At 36.6% G+C, this 21,055-nt stretch overlaps 2 protein-coding genes across 4 annotated transcripts in view; one reads left to right on the top strand and one right to left on the bottom strand.

The window, feature by feature from the left end:
* Nucleotides 1-2,822, bottom strand: part of LOC133664279 (XK-related protein 4-like) — a 30,136-nt gene extending 27,314 nt beyond the window's left edge. The window contains exon 1 of the mRNA XM_062068791.1: nucleotides 2,809-2,822. Coding sequence (XP_061924775.1) covers nucleotides 2,809-2,822 — 14 coding nt within the window. The remainder of the gene's footprint in view (nucleotides 1-2,808) is intronic.
* Nucleotides 2,823-6,258: 3,436 nt separating this feature from the next.
* LOC133665350 (E3 ubiquitin-protein ligase COP1) overlaps nucleotides 6,259-21,055 on the top strand; it is a 50,790-nt gene continuing 35,993 nt past the window's right edge. Inside the window, exons 1-5 of one of the 3 annotated variants that reach the window (XM_062070628.1) lie at nucleotides 6,259-6,881; nucleotides 9,406-9,465; nucleotides 10,182-10,279; nucleotides 12,802-12,866; nucleotides 12,924-13,043. In XM_062070628.1, coding sequence (XP_061926612.1) covers nucleotides 6,595-6,881; nucleotides 9,406-9,465; nucleotides 10,182-10,279; nucleotides 12,802-12,866; nucleotides 12,924-13,043 — 630 coding nt within the window. In that variant the 5' untranslated portion in view covers nucleotides 6,259-6,594. Of the gene's footprint in view, nucleotides 6,882-7,308; nucleotides 7,323-9,405; nucleotides 9,466-10,181; nucleotides 10,280-12,801; nucleotides 13,044-21,055 lie in introns of those variants that run through there. The other 2 variants (XM_062070629.1, XM_062070627.1) reach the window with 2 other exon arrangements.

Genomic DNA, 21,055 nt, shown 5'->3' with positions numbered 1-21,055 from the left:
CGGGTGTGGGGATACTCACGAGTCCCCGGCTGAGTGCCTGTACGTTGGAGTTCACCCCAGTGGACAAGAGGGTCGCCTCCCTTCGCCTTAGGGTTGGAGGGGGGAAAACTCTGACTGTTGTTTGTGCATACGCACCAAACAGGAGTTCAGAGTATTCAGCCTTCTTGGATACCTTGCATGGGGTCCTGTATGGGGCACCGGCAGGGGATTCCATAGTCTTGCTGGGGGACTTCAACGCGCACGTGGGCAATGACAGTGATACTTGGACTGGCGTGATTGGGAGGAACGGTCTCCCTGATCTGAACCTGAGTGGTGGATTGTTATTGGACTTCTGTGCTAGTCACGGACTTGCGATAACAAACACCATGTTCAAGCATAAGGATGCTCATAGGTGTACCTGGTACCAGAGCACCCTAGGCCAAAGATCAATGATCGATTTTGTAATCGTATCAGCTGATCTGAGGCCGTATGTTTTGGACACTCGGGTGAAGAGAGGGGCTGAACTGTCAACTGATCACCATCTGGTGGTGAGTTGGGTTAGATGGCGGGGGCAACCTCTGGACAGACCTGGCAAACCCAAGCGTGTAGTGCGGGTGAACTGGGAACGTTTGGAGGAGTCCTCTGTCCGGAAGGACTTCAACTCCCACCTCCGGCGGGACTTCTCTGCCATCCCTGTGGAGGTTGGGGACATTGAACAGGAATGGGCAATGTTCAAAGCCTCTATTGCTAAAGCTGCAGCTGCGAGCTGTGGCCAGAAGGTCTTAGGTGCCTCAAGGGGCGGTAACCCTCGAACACCCTGGTGGACAGTGGTGGTCAGGGAAGCCGTCCGACTGAAGAAGGAGTCCTACCGGGGTATGTTATCCCAGGGGACTCCGGAGGCAGTTGCAAGGTACCGACGGGCCCGAAGGGCAGCGGCCGTGGCTGTGGACGAGGCTAAGCAGAGGGTGTGGGAGCAGTTCGGGGAATCCATGGAGAAGGACTATCGGGCGGCACCAAAGCTGTTCTGGAAGACCATACGGCACCTCAGGAGGGGGAAGCAGGGAACCATCCAAGCTGTGTACGGCAAGGATGGGACTTTGCTGACTTCAAGTGAGGAAGTCGTAGGGCGTTGGAAAGAGCACTTTGAGGAACTCCTGAACCCAAATACATCAGACACACCCTCCCTGATAGGAGCAGGGCCTGAGGATGATGGGGGATCGACGTCGATCTCTCGGAGTGAAGTCACTGAGGTAGTTAGACAACTCCACAGTGGCAAAGCTCCGGGGGTTGACGAGATCCGTCCAGAAATGCTGAAGGCTCTGGGTGTTGATGGGCTGTCTTGGTTGATACGCCTTTTCAACATTGCGTGGAAGTCTGGGACAGTGCCGAGGGAGTGGCAGACTGGGGTGGTGGTTCCCCTTTTCAAAAAGGGGGACCAGAGGGTGTGTGCTAATTACAGGGGTATCACACTACTCAGCCTCCCTGGGAAAGTTTACGCCAAGGTACTGGAAAGGAGGGTCCGGCCGATAGTCGAACCTCAGATTCAAGAGCAGCAATGTGGATTCCGTCCTGGTCGTGGAACAACTGACCAACTCTTTACGCTTGCGGGAATCCTGGAGAGGGCCTGGGAGTATGCCTATCCAGTCTACATGTGTTTTGTGGATTTGGAGAAGGCGTATGACCGCGTCCCTCGGGAGATCTTGTGGGAGGTGCTGAGGGAGTACGGAGTGAGGGGAACCCTGCTGAGGGCCATCCAATCTCTGTACAACCAAAGCGAGAGTTGTGTCCGGGTGCTTGGATGTAAGTCGGATCCGTTTCCAGTGGGGGTTGGTCTCCGCCAGGGCTGCGCTCTGTCACCTATCCTGTTTGTGATTTTCATGGACAGGATTTCTAGGCGGAGTCGTGGCCATGGCGGAGAGGGTATACGTCTCGGGGGGCTAAAGGTTGCGTCACTGCTGTTTGCAGATGATGTGGTCCTGATGGCACCTTCGGTTCGTGACCTTCAGCTCTCACTGGATCGGTTCGCAGCCGAGTGTTCAGCGGCTGGAATGAGGATCAGCATCTCCAAATCTGAGGCCATGGTTCTCAGCAGGAAACCGATGGTTTGTACAGTCCGGGTAGGGGACAGGACTCTGTCCCAGGTGGAGGAGTTTAAGTATCTCGGGGTCTTGTTCACGAGTGAGGGAAAGATGGAGAAGGAAATCAGCCGGAGAATCGGAGCAGCTGGGGCAGTATTGCAGTCTCTCTGCCGCACTGTTGTGACGAAACGGGAGCTGAGCCAGAAGGCAAAGCTCTCGGTCTACCGAGCTATCTACATTCCTACTCTCACCTATGGTCATGAAGTGTGGGTAATGACCGAAAGAATAAGATCGCGGATACAAGCGGCCGAAATGAGTTTCCTCAGAAGGGTGGCTGGCATCTCCCTTAGAGATAGGGTGAGAAGTGCAGTCACCCGAGAGAGACTCGGAGTAGAGCCGCTGCTCCTTCGCTTGGAAAGGAGCCAGCTTAGGTGGTTCGGGCATCTCGTGCGGATGCCTCACGAGCGTCTCCCTAGGGAGGTCCTCGTTGCACGTCCCACTGGGAGGAGGCCCCCCGGCAGGCCAAGGACCAGATGGGGGGATTACATCTCCTCTCTGGCCTGGGAACGCTTCGGGATTCCCCAGGAGGAAGTCGCAAATGTTGCTCTGGAGAGGGAAGTCTGGGGGTCTTTGCTGGAGCTGCTGTCCCCGCGACCCGATTCCGGATAAGCGGTTGAAGATGGATGGATGGATGGATGGAAATTCATCCTGCAGGGTGACGGTCCAAAATCACAAAAGTCTGAGTGTCCACAGTCCTGCCCGCATCCTCCAATCATTTGTGGCAGCTTTAGTGTACTTTGAACGCCTGCCAGCGAGTAATATAAATACAGTCTATTATACAGCATTATTCACATGTGAATAATATAAATACAGTCTATTATACAGCATCATTAACATGTGAATAATATAAATACAGTCTATTATACATCATTATTCACATGTGAATAATATAAATACAGTCTATTATACAGCATTATTCACATGTGAATAATATAAATACAGTCTATTATACAGCATTATTCACATGTGAATAATATAAATACAGTCTATTATACAGCATTATTCACATGTGAATAACATAAATACAGTCTATTATACAGCATTATTCACGTGAATAATATAAATACAGTCTATTATACAGCATTATTCACGTGAATAATATAAATACAGTCTATTATACAGCATTATTCATATGTGAATAATATAAATACAGTCTATTATAGAGCATTATTCACATGTGAATAATATAAATACAGTCTATTATACAGCATTATTCACATGTGAATAATATAAATACAGTCTATTATACAGCATTATTCACATGTGAATAATATAAATACAGTCTATTATACAGCATTATTCACATGTGCATAATATAAATACAGTCTATTATACAGCATTATTCACATGTGAATAATATAAAAACAGTCTATTATACAGCATTATTCACATGTGAATAATATAAATACAGTCTATTATACAGCATTATTCACATGTGAATAACATAAATACAGTCTATTATACAGCATTATTCACAAGTGAATAATATAGTCTATTATACAGCATTATTCAAATGTGAATAATATAAATACAGTCTATTATACAGCATTATTCCCATGTGAATAATATAAATACAGTCTATTATACAGCATTATTCACATGTGAATAATATAAAAACAGTCTATTATACAGCATTATTCACATGTGAATAATATAAATACAGTCTATTATACAGCATTATTCACATGTGAATAACATAAATACAGTCTATTATACAACATTATTCACATGTGAATAATATAGTCTATTATACAGCATTATTCACATGTGAATAATATAAATAGTCTATTATACAGCATTATTCACATGTGAATAACATAAATACAGTCTATTATACAGCATTATTCACATGTGAATAATATAAATACAGTCTATTATACAGCATTATTCACATGTGAATAACATAAATACAGTCTATTATACAGCATTATTCACATGTGAATAATATAAATACAGTCTATTATACAGCATTATTCACATGTGAATAATATAAATACAGTCTATTATACAGCATTATTCACATGTGAATAATATAAATACAGTCTATTGTACAGCATTATTCACATGTGAATAACATAAATACAGTCTATTATACAGCATTATTCACATGTGAATAACATAAATACAGTCTATTATACAGCATTATTCACATGTGAATAATATAAATACAGTCTATTATACAGCATTATTCACATGTGAATAACATAAATACAGTCTATTATACAGCATTATTCACATGTGAATAATATAAATACAGTCTATTATACAGCATTATTCACGTGTGAATAATATAAATACAGTCTATTATACAGCATTATTCACATGTGAATAATATAAATACAGTCTATTATACAGCATTATTCACATGTGAATAGTATAAATACAGTCTATTATACAGCATTATTCACATGTGAATAATATAAATACAGTCTATTATACAGCATTATTCACATGTGAATAATATAAATACAATGTATAACTTGCTTTAAAATCATAATTAAAGTAGATATTTACAGTTAGTATTTAATTTTATTTTCACAAAAAAAACATGTTTGGAATGCACCTACTATAATATTTGTTGCAATATTAGATAACATTGACAGCCATCAGACTGTATAATGCATATGTTCCTTTTGACTGTACATGTACCGTAAATGTATAATGTATTTATATTGTTCACATGTGAATAATGCTGTATAATAGACTGTATTTATATTATTCACATGTGAATAATGCTGTATAATGGACTGTATTTATATTATTCACATGTGAATAATGCTGTATAATAGACTGTATTTATATTATTCACATGTGAATAATGATGTATAATAGACTGTTTTTATATTATTCACATGTGAATAATGCTGTATAATAGACTGTATTTATATTATTCACATGTGAATAATACTGTATAATAGACTGTATTTATATTATTCACATGTGACTAATGCTGTGTAATAGACTGTATTTATATTATTCACATGTGAATAATGCTGTATAATAGACTGTATTTATATTATTCACATGTGAATAATGCTGTGTAATAGACTGTATTTATATTATTCACATGTGAATAATGCTGTATAATAGACTGTATTTATATTATTCACATGTGACTAATGCTGTGTAATAGACTGTATTTATATTATTCACATGTGACTAATGCTGTGTAATAGACTGTATTTATATTATTCACATGTGAATAATGCTGTATAATAGACTGTATTTATATTATTCACATGTGACTAATGCTGTGTAATAGACTATTTATATTATTCACATGTGAATAATGCTGTATAATAGACTGTATTTATATTATTCACATGTGAATAATGCTGTGTAATAGACTGTATTTATATTATTCACATGTGAATAATGCTGTATAATAGACTGTATTTATGTTATTCACATGTGAATAATGCTGTATAATACTGTATTTATGTTATTCACATGTGAATAATGCTGTATAATAGACTGTATTTATGTTATTCACATGTGAATATTGCTGTATAATGGACTGTATTTATATTATTCACATGTGAATAATGCTGTATAATAGATTGTATTTATGTTATTCACATGTGAATAATGCTGTATAATAGACTGTATTTATATTATTCACATGTGAATAATGCTGTGTAATAGACTGTATTTATATTATTCACATGTGAATAATGCTGTATAATAGACTGTATTTATGTTATTCACATGTGAATAATGCTGTATAATACTGTATTTATGTTATTCACATGTGAATAATGCTGTATAATAGACTGTATTTATGTTATTCACATGTGAATATTGCTGTATAATAGACTGTATTTATATTATTCACATGTGAATAATGCTGTATAATAGATATTGTATTTATGTTATTCACATGTGAATAATGCTGTATAATAGACTGTATTTATATTATTCACATGTGAATAATGCTGTATAATAGACTGTATTTATATTATTCACATGTAAAAATACCTACGTGTATATTGTCTATTGTGAGCGAACTGTGGTGCTGAATTTCCCCCAGGGATCAATAAAGTACTTTCTATTGTATTCTATTGTATTCTATTGTATTCTATTCTATTGTGCGGTTGCTCCTCCTAACCACCAGTGGCGCGAAGTGGGGAGCTAAGCGGATGTGACGTCACAGCACAAAGGCGGAAATTGGAGCTGTAGCTGCCTAAAGCTAAAAGTGGATAGCCGGCTAAACACTTCTGGTTACTTCTCGGTTATTGACTCTTTATGACGTCGCTTTTCTTCCACTCAGACTCCGCGGACGTAGCGGCGAACATCAAAACGTTGATGAAACGCTCTCAATGCTCTGCTATGCTAGCAGGATGTTAGCATGTGAAGCTAACTAGCATAGGCAGCTAGCAGCTAACTAGCATAGGCAGCTAACAGCTAACTAGCATAGGCAGCTAGCAGCTAAGCGGACAAAGTGTGTGGTCCAAATGTTTTAAAGAAGGTTTGCAAGATGTCGACCAACCGCCCCCAGCAGGCGAGCTCGGTGCCCAGCACAAGTAGCAGCAACGGCGTGGCTAACAACGACAACAACCCCGCCAACGTCGTGCCTTCACGGACACCCGCAGACGGCGGCTCGCCGGTGCCCAACTTGGCCGCCATGTCGTCATCCCGAGGCGGCTTGACCTCCCTCAGCAGGCCCTCTTCGTCCTCCGGCAGCAGGAAGAGATCCATGCAGCAAGCACCGCTTTATAACGGCCTGCTCAACTCTTACGAGGACAAGAGCAACGACTTTGTCTGGTCAGTGTCTCCAAACATCAACACTAGCTTGTGTGCTTAGCTGTTGTGTAGCTGCTAGGAGCCCTCAGGTACCAAACTATTATGTGCTTAGCTGTTGTGTAGCTGCTAGAAGAGCAACGACTTTGTCTGGTCAGTGTCTCCAAACATCAACACTAGCTTGTGTGCTTAGCTGTTGTGTAGCTGCTAGAAGAGCAACGACTTTGTCTGGTCAGTGTCTCCAAACATCAACACTAGCTGGTGTGCTTAGCTGTTGTGTAGCTGCTAGAAGAGCAACGACTTTGTTTGGTCAGTGTCTCCAAACATCAACACTAGCTTGTGTGCTTAGCTGTTGTGTAGCTGCTAGAAGAGCAACGACTTTGTCTGGTCAGTGTCTCCAAACATCAACACTAGCTTGTGTGCTTAGCTGTTGTGTAGCTGCTAGAAGAGCAACGACTTTGTCTGGTCAGTGTCTCCAAACATCAACACTAGCTGGTGTGCTTAGCTGTTGTGTAGCTGCTAGAAGAGCAACGACTTTGTTTGGTCAGTGTCTCCAAACATCAACACTAGCTTGTGTGCTTAGCTGTTGTGTAGCTGCTAGGAGCCCACAGGTGCCAATCTGGTTAGTGTCTCGAAACAACACAACAATATCACGACGACAACATCAACACTAGCTCGCGTGCTATTGTGTGCTTAGCTGTTGTGTAGCTGCTAGGAGCCCACAGGTGCCAAACTATTGTGTGCTTAGCTGTTGTGTAGGTGCTAGGAGCCCACAGGTGCCAAACTGGTTAGTGTCTCGAAACAACACAACAATATCACGACGACAACATCAACACTAGCTCGCATGCTATTGTGTGCTTAGCTGTCGTGTAGCTGCTAGGAGCCCACAGGTGCCAAACTGGTTAGTGTCTCGAAACAACACAACAATATCACAACGACAACATCAACACTAGCTTGCGTGCTATTGTGTGCTTATCTGTTGTGTAGCTGCTAGAAGAGCAATAACTTTGTCTGATTAGTGTCTCCAAACATCAACATATTTATTTTATTTTAATTTTTTTTACATTTTAATAGAGGGAAGTAATTTTTTGATTATTTATTTTTTAGGTTGTGTACATTTATATGTACATGTAGATACTGTATCGGGACAGATCCATTAAGAGTTTGAGCAGAAATATGTCGTATAGGAATTAACTATACACAATAAAACATTAACAAAATGATGTTTCAAATGGGTTTTAAAGTAATACCTTTTGTGAAATGAAAACAAAAAACGTGGTGTTTACTTTTTGATATCAAAATTAAACACAAAGCAGTTTGGCTGATGAAGATAAAGTCTATTAAACAAGACGTGTTCTTCTCCAACGCCCCCTTGTGGTTCAGTACAACAGTTTGGCCAACAGCAAAAAAAAACAGGAGTGACACCTCTCACATCGAATACACAATCTTCACAGCCTGAATTCAATTGGATGACATGGTTCAATTTGAGCCCTGCTTTACCAAATATCTAATATTTCAACAAATACAGTACAACGTATTCCAAATGTTTTTGTTCAAATAAAAATGAGTACTTACTGTAAATATCGGCTTTACTTATGATTTAACCATGAAAAAGCAGGTGCCAGAATGTTACTATAATACACCAACTGTATTCCATTTACAGTAACACACTGTAAAAAATGCATCCTTAGGTTTCATGGGGTCAATCACCAGAATTGTACCATTAAAGTGTTACATTTACATTAATATGCTGTCAAAAAATCAACTGTAAATTTTACGGTAAAAAAAACGACAGCTCAGTCGCCAGAATTTTACCCTAAAAAATGTTGGTACCTTTTTCTATTTACAGTAATACACTATTAAAACAACCAGCCTAGATTTTACAGTAAAAAAAAAAAATGGCAGCTCAGTCACCAGAATTAAAAAAAACAGTGTTTGTGCTTTTCCAATTCACAGTAATATGCTGTAAAAGCACTGTGTTTTTACAATAAATTGTATTTTTATTTTTTATAAAACAGTGGTCCTGTTTGTTTTCCAATTGACAGTAATATGCTGTTAAAAACTGTAGATTTATCGTAAAAAAAAAACATGGCATCATTTTTTCCCGTATAAAAAGTGACGGTTTTTTTTGTAATATGCTTTAATAAAACGGCAAAAAAGCGTCAATCAACATTGCAGTGTCAAGGTGCCACACTTTACAACAATATTTACTGTCAAAATGTTTGACTTTATGCAGACAGACTGAGCTTTGTTTACATCAACCCTCACCCTTTTTTGCTTGTTGATGGGCTCATATTGCCCATCTGATTTGAAGCTGAATCATTACCACATTTGGCTGTTCTTTCCTACTAATGTTGGAGTAGTGAGCTTCTCTGTCTGTACTTCCTGTTTGAAGCGAGAGACGTAGTAAACATGGACATGTTTTTCTACTCCATTATGTTACGTGTCAATCAAACGTCCACATGACTTTTCTGGCCTGTTTTGAGTGAACGAGAGTTTCAGGATGTTCCTAACGAGACAGTTAATGTTTCATTTCTACTTGTTTCAGCCCCATTTGCTTCGAGATGATAGAAGAGGCACACATGACCAAGTGTGGACACAGTTTTTGGTAAGTACACACACATACATACATACATTACATATATACATATATACATACTTATATATACATACATACATACTGTATATACATATATATTAGGGCTGCAACAACTAATCGATTAAAATCGATTATTAAAATAGTTGCCAATTAATTTAGTCATCGATTCGTTGGATCTATGCTGTGCACATGCGCAGAGGTTGTTTTTTTTTTTTTTTTTTAATTAAAAAAACCAATTTATTTTTATTTTATTTTTATTTTTTTAATAAACCTTTATTTATAAACAGCTGAGAAACAATAATCAAAATAAGTATGGTGCCAGTATGCTGTTTTTTTTTCCAATAAAATACTGTATAGGATAGAAATGTAGTTTGTCTCTTTCATCCGATTATTAATCGATTAATCGAAGTAATAATCGACAGATTAATCGATTATCAAATCAATTGTTAGAAGCAGCCCTAATATATATATATATATATATATATATATATATATATATATATATATATATATATATATATATATATATATATATATATATATATATATATATATATATATATATATATATACTGTATATACATATATATACATATATATATATATATACTGTATATACATATATATACATATACATACATACTGTATATATGTGTGTATATATATATATATACATTGATATATACATACATACATTAAACACATGACTGTCCTATCCATGGCAGCTTCAAATGCATCCGCCAGAGTCTGGAGGACAGCAACAGGTGTCCCAAGTGCAACTACGTAGTTGACAACGTGGACCAGCTCTACCCCAACTTTCTAGGTAGGTGAACACACCTGTTTGTGTCCAGATGACATCATCATATACATGTATTTAAATACACATTCTGTCTTATTATTAGTATAAATATATGTGTGTCCAGATGACATCATCATATACATGTATTTAAATACACATTCTGTCTTATTATTAGTATAAATCTGTGTGTGTCCAGATGACATCATCATATACATGTATTTAAATACACATTCTGTCTTATTATTAGTATAAATCTATGTGTGTCCAGGTGACATCATCATATACATGTATTTAAATACACATTCTGTCTTATTATTAGTATAAATCTGTGTGTGTCCAGATGACATCATCATATACATGTATTTAAATACACATTCTGTCTTATTATTAGTATAAATGTATGTGTGTGTCCAGATGACATCATCATATACATGTATTTAAATACACATTCTGTCTTATTATTAGTATAAATCTATGTGTGTCCAGATGACATCATCATATACATGTATTTAAATACACATTCTGTCTTATTATTAGTATAATTCTGTGTGTGTGTCCAGATGACATCATCATATACATGTATTTAAATACACATTCTGTCTTATTATTAGTATAAATCTATGTGTGTGTCCAGATGACATCATCACATACATGTATTTAAATACACATTCTGTCTTATTATTAGTATAAATCTATGTGTGTGTCCAGATGACATCATCATATACATGTATTTAAATACACATTCTGTGTTATTATTAGTATAAATCTATGTGTGTCCAGATGACATCATCATATACATGTATTTAAATACCCATTCTGTGTTATTATTAGTATAAATCTATGTGTGTGTTCAGATGACATCATCATATACATGTATTTAAATACACATTCTGTCTTATTATTAGTATAAATCTGTGTGTGTCCAGATGACATCATCATATACCTGTATTTAAATACACATTCTGTCTTATTATTAGTATAAATCTATGTGTGTGTTCAGATGACATCATCATATACATGTATTTAAATACACATTCTGTCTTATTATTAGTATAAATCTGTGTGTGTCCAGATGACATCATCATATACATGTATTTAAATACACATTCTGTCTTATTATTAGTATAAATATGTGTGTGTCCAGATGACATCATCATATACATGTATTTAAATACCCATTCTGTGTTATTATTAGTATAAATCTATGTGTGTGTTCAGATGACATCATCATATACATGTATTTAAATACACATTCTGTCTTATTATTAGTATAAATCTATGTGTGTGTCCAGATGACATCATCATATACATGTATTTAAATACACATTCTGTCTTATTATTAGTATTATTGATTTGTTTCATCACAGCTTAAAATTGCATGAGTCCTGATTAAACACAAGTGATGGTGCAATTAAAATGATGTGAATAAAAGAGGCCAATATTTGTACACAATGTCACTTTTGAAATGTTTTATGTCATTTATTTACACAAAACTTAATAACACTTACCTAAAGTTCTTTCACGGTGTATTTTATATACAATACTTTGTTTTATTTAAAGTTCTTTCAGGATGTATTTTCAATACTATATTTTGTTTTATCTAAAGTTATTTTAGGATGTATTTGAAATATAATATTCAGTTTTATCTAAAGTTCTCTCAATATGTATTTTAAATATAATATTTTGTTGTATCTAAAGTTCTATCAGGATGTATTTTAAATATAATATTTTGTTTGATCTAAAGTTATTTTCAGAATGTATTAAATATAAAGTTGAGTTTTATCTAAAGTTCTTTCAGGATGTATTTTAAATATGTAATTAGGTTTGATCTAAAGTTGTTTCGAGGTGTGTTTTAAATATAATATTTTGTTTTATCCAAAGTTCTTTCAGGATGTATTTTAGATATATTTAGTTTTTTCTAAAGTTCATTCAGGATGTAGTTTAAATATAATATTTAGTTTTATCTAAAGGTCTTTCAGGATATATTTTAGATATAATATTTAGTTTTATCTAAAGGTCTTTCAGGATGTATTTTAAATATAAATTTAGTTTGATCTAAAGTTATTTGAGGATGTATTTTAGATATAATATTTAGATTTATCTTAAGTTCTTTCAGGATATATTTTAAATATGATATTTACTTTGATCTAAAGTTCTTTCAGGATTTATTTTATATATATTTTCTTTTATCTAAAGTTCTTTCAGAATGTATTTAGTTTGATCCAAAGTTCTTTCAGGATGTATTTTAGATATAAAATGTAGTTTAAAGTTATTACAGGATGTATTTTAGATATAATATTTGCATTGATCTAAAGTGGTGTGGTAATATTTCATCCTTAAAATGGATGGGCAATATGAGCCCATCAACACAGATGAAGGAGTGAGAATGCTGTGATCGGGGAAAAATGCACTTTAAGATTTTCAATATTTATTAATATTTTGTTTACAGAAATGAGTCTATTTTTGTGTATTACTCAGAATCATGTTTTATGTGACACACACGGACTTTGACCTGGTACTGTGGTCTCCCTCTTCCTCCTCCCCAGTCAACGAACTGATCCTGAAACAGAAGCAGCGATGTGAAGAGAAGAGACTGAAGTTGGACCATCCTGTAAGTAGACCACATCCACATCTGCAGGACCTCTCTAGTCCGCCTCTCACCCTGCAGAACGGATCCAGGTGGCAGGTGTTCCAGGACGTGTTGAGTCCAGACCAGGACAACCTGGACCTAGCCAATGTCAACCTCATGCTGGAGCTGCTGGTTCAGAGGAAGAAGCAGCTTGAGGCGGTAAGCAAGGACCTCACACACATTCATATTAGGATAGAATAGCAGCTAATACACACACATTCATATTAGGATAGAATAGCAGCTAATACACACACATTCATATTAGGATAGAATAGCAGCTAATACACACACCTCACACACATTCATATTAGGATAGAATAGCAGCTAATACACACACCTCACACACATTCATATTAGGATAGAATAACAGCTAATACACACACCTCACACACATTCATATTAGGATAGAATAGCAGCTAATACACACACCTCACACACGTTCATATTAGGATAGAATAGCAGCTAATACACACACCTCACACACATTCATATTAGGATAGAATAACAGCTAATACACACACCTCACACACGTTCATATTAGGATAGAATAGCAGCTAATACACACACCTCACACACATTCATATTAGGATAGAATAGCAGCTAATACACACACCTCACACACATTCATATTAGGATAGAATAACAGCTAATACACACACCTCACACACATTCATATTAGGATAGAATAGCAGCTAATACACACACCTCACACACATTCATATTAGGATAGAATAGCAGCTAATACACACACCTCACACACATTCATATTAGGATAGAATAGCAGCTAATACACACACCTCACACACATTCATATTAGGATAGAATAGCAGCTAATACACACACCTCACACACATTCATATTAGGATAGAATAGCAGCTAATACACACACATTCATATTAGGATAGAATAGCAGCTAATACACACACATTCATATTAGGATAGAATAGCAGCTAATACACACACCTCACACACATTCATATTAGGATAGAATAGCAGCTAATACACACACCTCACACACGTTCATATTAGGATAGAATAACAGCTAATACACACACCTCACACACATTCATATTAGGATAGAATAGCAGCTAATACACACACCTCACACACATTCATATTAGGATAGAATAGCAGCTAATACACACACCTCACACACATTCATATTAGGATAGAATAGCAGCTAATACACACACCTCACACACATTCATATTAGGATAGAATAGCAGCTAATACACACACCTCACACACATTCATATTAGGATATAACAGCAGCTAATACACACACCTCACACACATTCATATTAGGATAGAGTAGCAGCTAATACACACACCTCACACACATTCATATTAGGATAGAATAGCAGCTAATAAACACACCTCACACACATTCATATTAGGATAGAATAGCAGCTAATACACACACCTCACACACATTCATATTAGGATAGAATAGCAGCTAATACACACACCTCACACACGTTCATATTAGGATAGAATAGCAGCTAATACACACACCTCACACACATTCATATTAGGATAGAATAGCAGCTAATACACACACCTCACACACATTCATATTAGGATAGAATAACAGCTAATACACACACCTCACACACGTTCATATTAGGATAGAATAGCAGCTAATACACACACCTCACACACATTCATATTAGGATAGAATAGCAGCTAATACACACACCTCACACACATTCATATTAGGATAGAATAACAGCTAATACACACACCTCACACACATTCATATTAGGATAGAATAGCAGCTAATACACACACCTCACACACATTCATATTAGGATAGAATAGCAGCTAATACACACACCTCACACACATTCATATTAGGATAGAATAGCAGCTAATACACACACCTCACACACATTCATATTAGGATAGAATAGCAGCTAATACACACACCTCACACACATTCATATTAGGATAGAATAGCAGCTAATACACACACCTCACACACATTCATATTAGGATATAACAGCAGCTAATACACACACCTCACACACATTCATATTAGGATAGAATAGCAGCTAATACACACACCTCACACACATTCATATTAGGATAGAATAGCAGCTAATACACACACATTCATATTAGGATAGAATAGCAGCTAATACACACACATTCATATTAGGATAGAATAGCAGCTAATACACACACCTCACACACATTCATATTAGGATAGAATAGCAGCTAATACACACACCTCACACACATTCATATTAGGATAGAATAGCAGCTAATACACACACATTCATATTAGGATAGAATAGCAGCTAATACACACACCTCACACACGTTCATATTAGGATAGAATAACAGCTAATACACACACCTCACACACATTCATATTAGGATAGAATAGCAGCTAATACACACACCTCACACACATTCATATTAGGATAGAATAGCAGCTAATACACACACCTCACACACATTCATATTAGGATAGAATAGCAGCTAATACACACACCTCACACACATTCATATTAGGATAGAATAGCAGCTAATACACACACCTCACACACATTCATATTAGGATATAACAGCAGCTAATACACACACCTCACACACATTCATATTAGGATAGAGTAGCAGCTAATACACACACCTCACACACATTCATATTAGGATAGAATAGCAGCTAATACACACACCTCACACACATTCATATTAGGATAGAATAGCAGCTAATACACACACCTCACACACGTTCATATTAGGATAGAATAGCAGCTAATACACACACCTCACACGTTCCTATTAGGATAGAATAGCAGCTAATACACACATTCATATTAGGATAGAATAGCAGCTAATACACACACCTCACACACGTTCATATTAGGATAGAATAGCAGCTAATACACACACCTCACACACGTTCATATTAGGATAGAATAGCAGCTAATACACACACCTCACACACGTTCATATTAGGATAGAATAGCAGCTAATACACACATTCATATTAGGATAGAATAGCAGCTAATACACACATTCATATTAGGATAGAATAGCAGCTAATACACACACCTCACACACGTTCATATTAGGATAGAATAGCAGCTAATACACACACCTCACACACGTTCATATTAGGATAGAATAGCAGCTAATACACACACCTCACACACGTTCATATTAGGATAGAATAGCAGCTAATACACACATTCATATTAGGATAGAATAGCAGCTAATACACACATTCATATTAGGATAGAATAGCAGCTAATACACACACCTCACACACGTTCATATTAGGATAGAATAGCAGCTAATACACACACCTCACACACGTTCATATTAGGATAGAATAGCAGCTAATACACACACCTCACACACGTTCATATTAGGATAGAATAGCAGCTAATACACACATTCATATTAGGATAGAATAGCAGCTAATACACACACATTCATATTAGGATAGAATAGCAGCTAATACACACATTCATATTAGGATAGAATAGCAGCTAATACACACACCTCACACACATTCATATTAGGATAGAATAGCAGCTAATACACACACCTCACACACATTCATATTAGGATATAACAGCAGCTAATACACACACCTCACACACGTTCATATTAGGATAGAATAGCAGCTAATACACACATTCATATTAGGATAGAATAGCAGCTAATACACACATTCATATTAGGATAGAATAGCAGCTAATACACACACCTCACACATGTTCATATTAGGATAGAATAGCAGCTAATACACACACCTCACACACGTTCATATTAGGATAGAATAGCAGCTAATACACACACATTCATATTAGGATAGAATAGCAGCTAATACACACATTCATATTAGGATAGAATAGCAACTAATACACACACATTCATATTAGGATAGAATAGCAGCTAATACACACATTCATATTAGGATAGAATAGCAGCTAATACACACACCTCACACACATTCATATTAGGATAGAATAGCAGCTAATACACACACCTCACACACATTCATATTAGGATATAACAGCAGCTAATACACACACCTCACACACATTCATATTAGGATAGAATAGCAGCTAATACACACACCTCACACACATTCATATTAGGATAGAATAACAGCTAATACACACACCTCACACTCATTCATATTAGGATAGAATAGCAGCTAATACACACACCTCACACACATTCATATTAGGATAGAATAACAGCTAATACACACACCTCACACACGTTCATATTAGGATAGAATAACAGCTAATACACACATTCATATTAGGATAGAATAGCAGCTAATACACACACCTCACACACATTCATATTAGGATAGAATAGCAGCTAATACACACACCTCACACACATTCATATTAGGATAGAATAGCAGCTAATACACACACCTCACACACATTCATATTAGGATAGAATAGCAGCTAATACACACACCTCACACACATTCATATTAGGATATAACAGCAGCTAATACACACACCTCACACACATTCATATTAGGATAGAATAGCAGCTAATACACACACCTCACACACATTCATATTAGGATAGAATAGCAGCTAATACACACACCTCACACACATTCATATTAGGATAGAATAGCAGCTAATACACACACCTCACACACGTTCATATTAGGATAGAATAGCAGCTAATACACACACCTCACACACATTCATATTAGGATAGAATAGCAGCTAATACACACACCTCACACACATTCATATTAGGATATAACAGCAGCTAATACACACACCTCACACACATTCATATTAGGATAGAATAGCAGCTAATACACACACCTCACACACATTCATATTAGGATAGAATAGCAGCTAATACACACACCTCACACACATTCATATTAGGATAGAATAACAGCTAATACACACACCTCACACACATTCATATTAGGATAGAATAGCAGCTAATACACACACCTCACACACATTCATATTAGGATAGAATAACAGCTAATACACACACCTCACACACATTCATATTAGGATATAACAGCAGCTAATACACACACCTCACACACATTCATATTAGGATAGAATAGCAGCTAATACACACACCTCACACACATTCATATTAGGATAGAATAGCAGCTAATACACACACCTCACACACATTCATATTAGGATAGAATAGCAGCTAATACACACACCTCACACACATTCATATTAGGATAGAATAGCAGCTAATACACACACCTCACACACATTCATATTAGGATAGAATAGCAGCTAATACACACACCTCACACACATTCATATTAGGATAGAATAGCAGCTAATACACACACATTCATATTATGATAGAATAGCAGCTAATACACACATTCATATTAGGATAGAATAGCAGCTAATACACACACATTCATATTAGGATAGAATAGCAGCTAATACACACATTCATATTAGGATAGAATAGCAGCTAATACACACACCTCACACACATTCATATTAGGATAGAATAGCAGCTAATACACACACCTCACACACATTCATATTAGGATATAACAGCAGCTAATACACACACCTCACACACATTCATATTAGGATAGAATAGCAGCTAATACACACACCTCACACACATTCATATTAGGATAGAATAACAGCTAATACACACACCTCACACACATTCATATTAGGATAGAATAGCAGCTAATACACACACCTCACACACATTCATATTAGGATAGAATAACCGCTAATACACACACCTCACACACATTCATATTAGGATATAACAGCAGCTAATACACACACCTCACACACATTCATATTAGGATAGAATAGCAGCTAATACACACACCTCACACACATTCATATTAGGATAGAATAGCAGCTAATACACACACCTCACACACATTCATATTAGGATAGAATAACAGCTAATACACACACCTCACACACATTCATATTAGGATAGAATAGCAGCTAATACACACACCTCACACACATTCATATTAGGATAGAATAACAGCTAATACACACACCTCACACACATTCATATTAGGATAGAATAGCAGCTAATACACACACCTCACACACATTCATATTAGGATAGAATAGCAGCTAATACACACATTCATATTAGGATAGAATAGCAGCTAATACACACACCTCACACACATTCATATTAGGATAGAATAGCAGCTAATACACACACCTCACACACATTCATATTAGGATAGAATAGCAGCTAATACACACACCTCACACACATTCATATTAGGATAGAATAGCAGCTAATACACACACCTCACACACATTCATATTAGGATAGAATAGCAGCTAATACACACACCTCACACACATTCATATTAGGATAGAACAGCAGCTAATACACACACCTCACACACATTCATATTAGGATAGAATAGCAGCTAATACACACACCTCACACACGTTCATATTAGGATAGAATAGCAGCTAATACACACATTCATATTAGGATAGAATAGCAGCTAATACACACATTCATATTAGGATAGAATAGCAGCTAATACACACACATTCATATTAGGATAGAATAGCAGCTAATACACACACATTCATATTAGGATAGAATAGCAGCTAATACACACATTCATATTAGGATAGAATAGCAGCTAATACACACACATTCATATTAGGATAGAATAGCAGCTAATACACACACCTCACACACATTCATATTAGGATAGAATAGCAGCTAATACACACACCTCACACACGTTCATATTAGGATAGAATAGCAGCTAATACACACACCTCAGCAAATATTCACATATACACACACACTGTTAGCAAATACACACACATTATTGGTACATTTTCACATATACACACACACCGTTGGCAAATACTCACGTATACACACACTATTAACAGAAATTCAAGTATACACACACGATAATTGTAAATATTCACATGCACACACAATATTAGTAAATACTCACGTATACACACACACAGGGGTGTAATGGTACACAAAAATTTTGGTTCAGTACGTACCTCGGTTTAGAGGTCATGGTTCGGTTCATTTTCGGTACAGTAAGAAAACAACAAAATATAATTTTTTTGGTTATTTATTTACCAAATTTGTAAACAATGGCTTCATCCTTTTAACATTGGGAACACTATAATAATTCTGCCCACGTTAATCAACATTAAACTGCCTCAAGTTGTTGCTCAGATTAAATATACCGGTAATGACACAACTTTTCTTCTACATATAAAAAGTGCAACATTAAACAGTTTCAAGTCAACTCATCTTGCTTAATTTATTACAGCATTTGGGAAGCCTGTAGTTGATTTTTATGATGTAAATGTTATATTATTATCAACATGTGATAGCAGGGACCCTGCCATTCAAAACTAGGCTGCTGCATTACTAATGATTCATGTAACTATAGCTGAAAAAATAGTAGAATAGCAATAGGAGAGACTATTCATCCCTGAACACCATGGAGTTCATGTAGGCTTAATGATGCACTTACATTATTATATCAACTATCAGAGACAGAAACTCTTCCTTTAACATAATGTCCTTTTTTGCTGCTTCAATACAGCTCAATCAACACAGAAAAAGGTCAAGTGAAATAACAGACAGACAGGGCTTTGCTGTCCGTAACACACACACACAGAGCAAAATGAGCTAACGTTACGCTAAAAGCTAATTAGCCTTCACCTCAAGCCAGGACTGCGAGCGAGTTGAGCTGCAGTTTGTATTTCTAGAAGGTCAACGGGCTCATAGTGATGTTACTAGTAGTTGACTGGGAGGTGTTTATTATCATTTGGGGAGAGTCCGCTGCCTGATGATTACCTGCTAAACACCTACCTGCTCATGCCGACGCGAGACTCCATGCGCTCCGAATACGCACTGCTGATTGGCTGTTACCGCTCTGCGTGTAACCAATCAGATGGTTGTGTGGGTGTGACAATGCCGGATGTTGTGTAGAGGACTGACAGAGACAGGCAGAACAAAGCGGAGCAGCTTGTTAAGACTTTGGCTTAGGCAGCTACTTAATATGTTCGTGTGGAAACTCGTTCGGCACACCTCCGAATCAAACCGAAACCCTCGTACGGTTCAATACAAATACACGTACCGTTACACCCCTACACACACACACACAATACTAGCAAATACTCACATATACA

Source organism: Entelurus aequoreus, linkage group LG14, assembly GCF_033978785.1.
Source record: "Entelurus aequoreus isolate RoL-2023_Sb linkage group LG14, RoL_Eaeq_v1.1, whole genome shotgun sequence".
NCBI classification, from domain to species: Eukaryota; Metazoa; Chordata; class Actinopteri; order Syngnathiformes; family Syngnathidae; genus Entelurus; species Entelurus aequoreus.
Note: the sequence above shows the minus strand (reverse complement) of the source record. Positions and strands in the feature narration are given on the sequence as shown.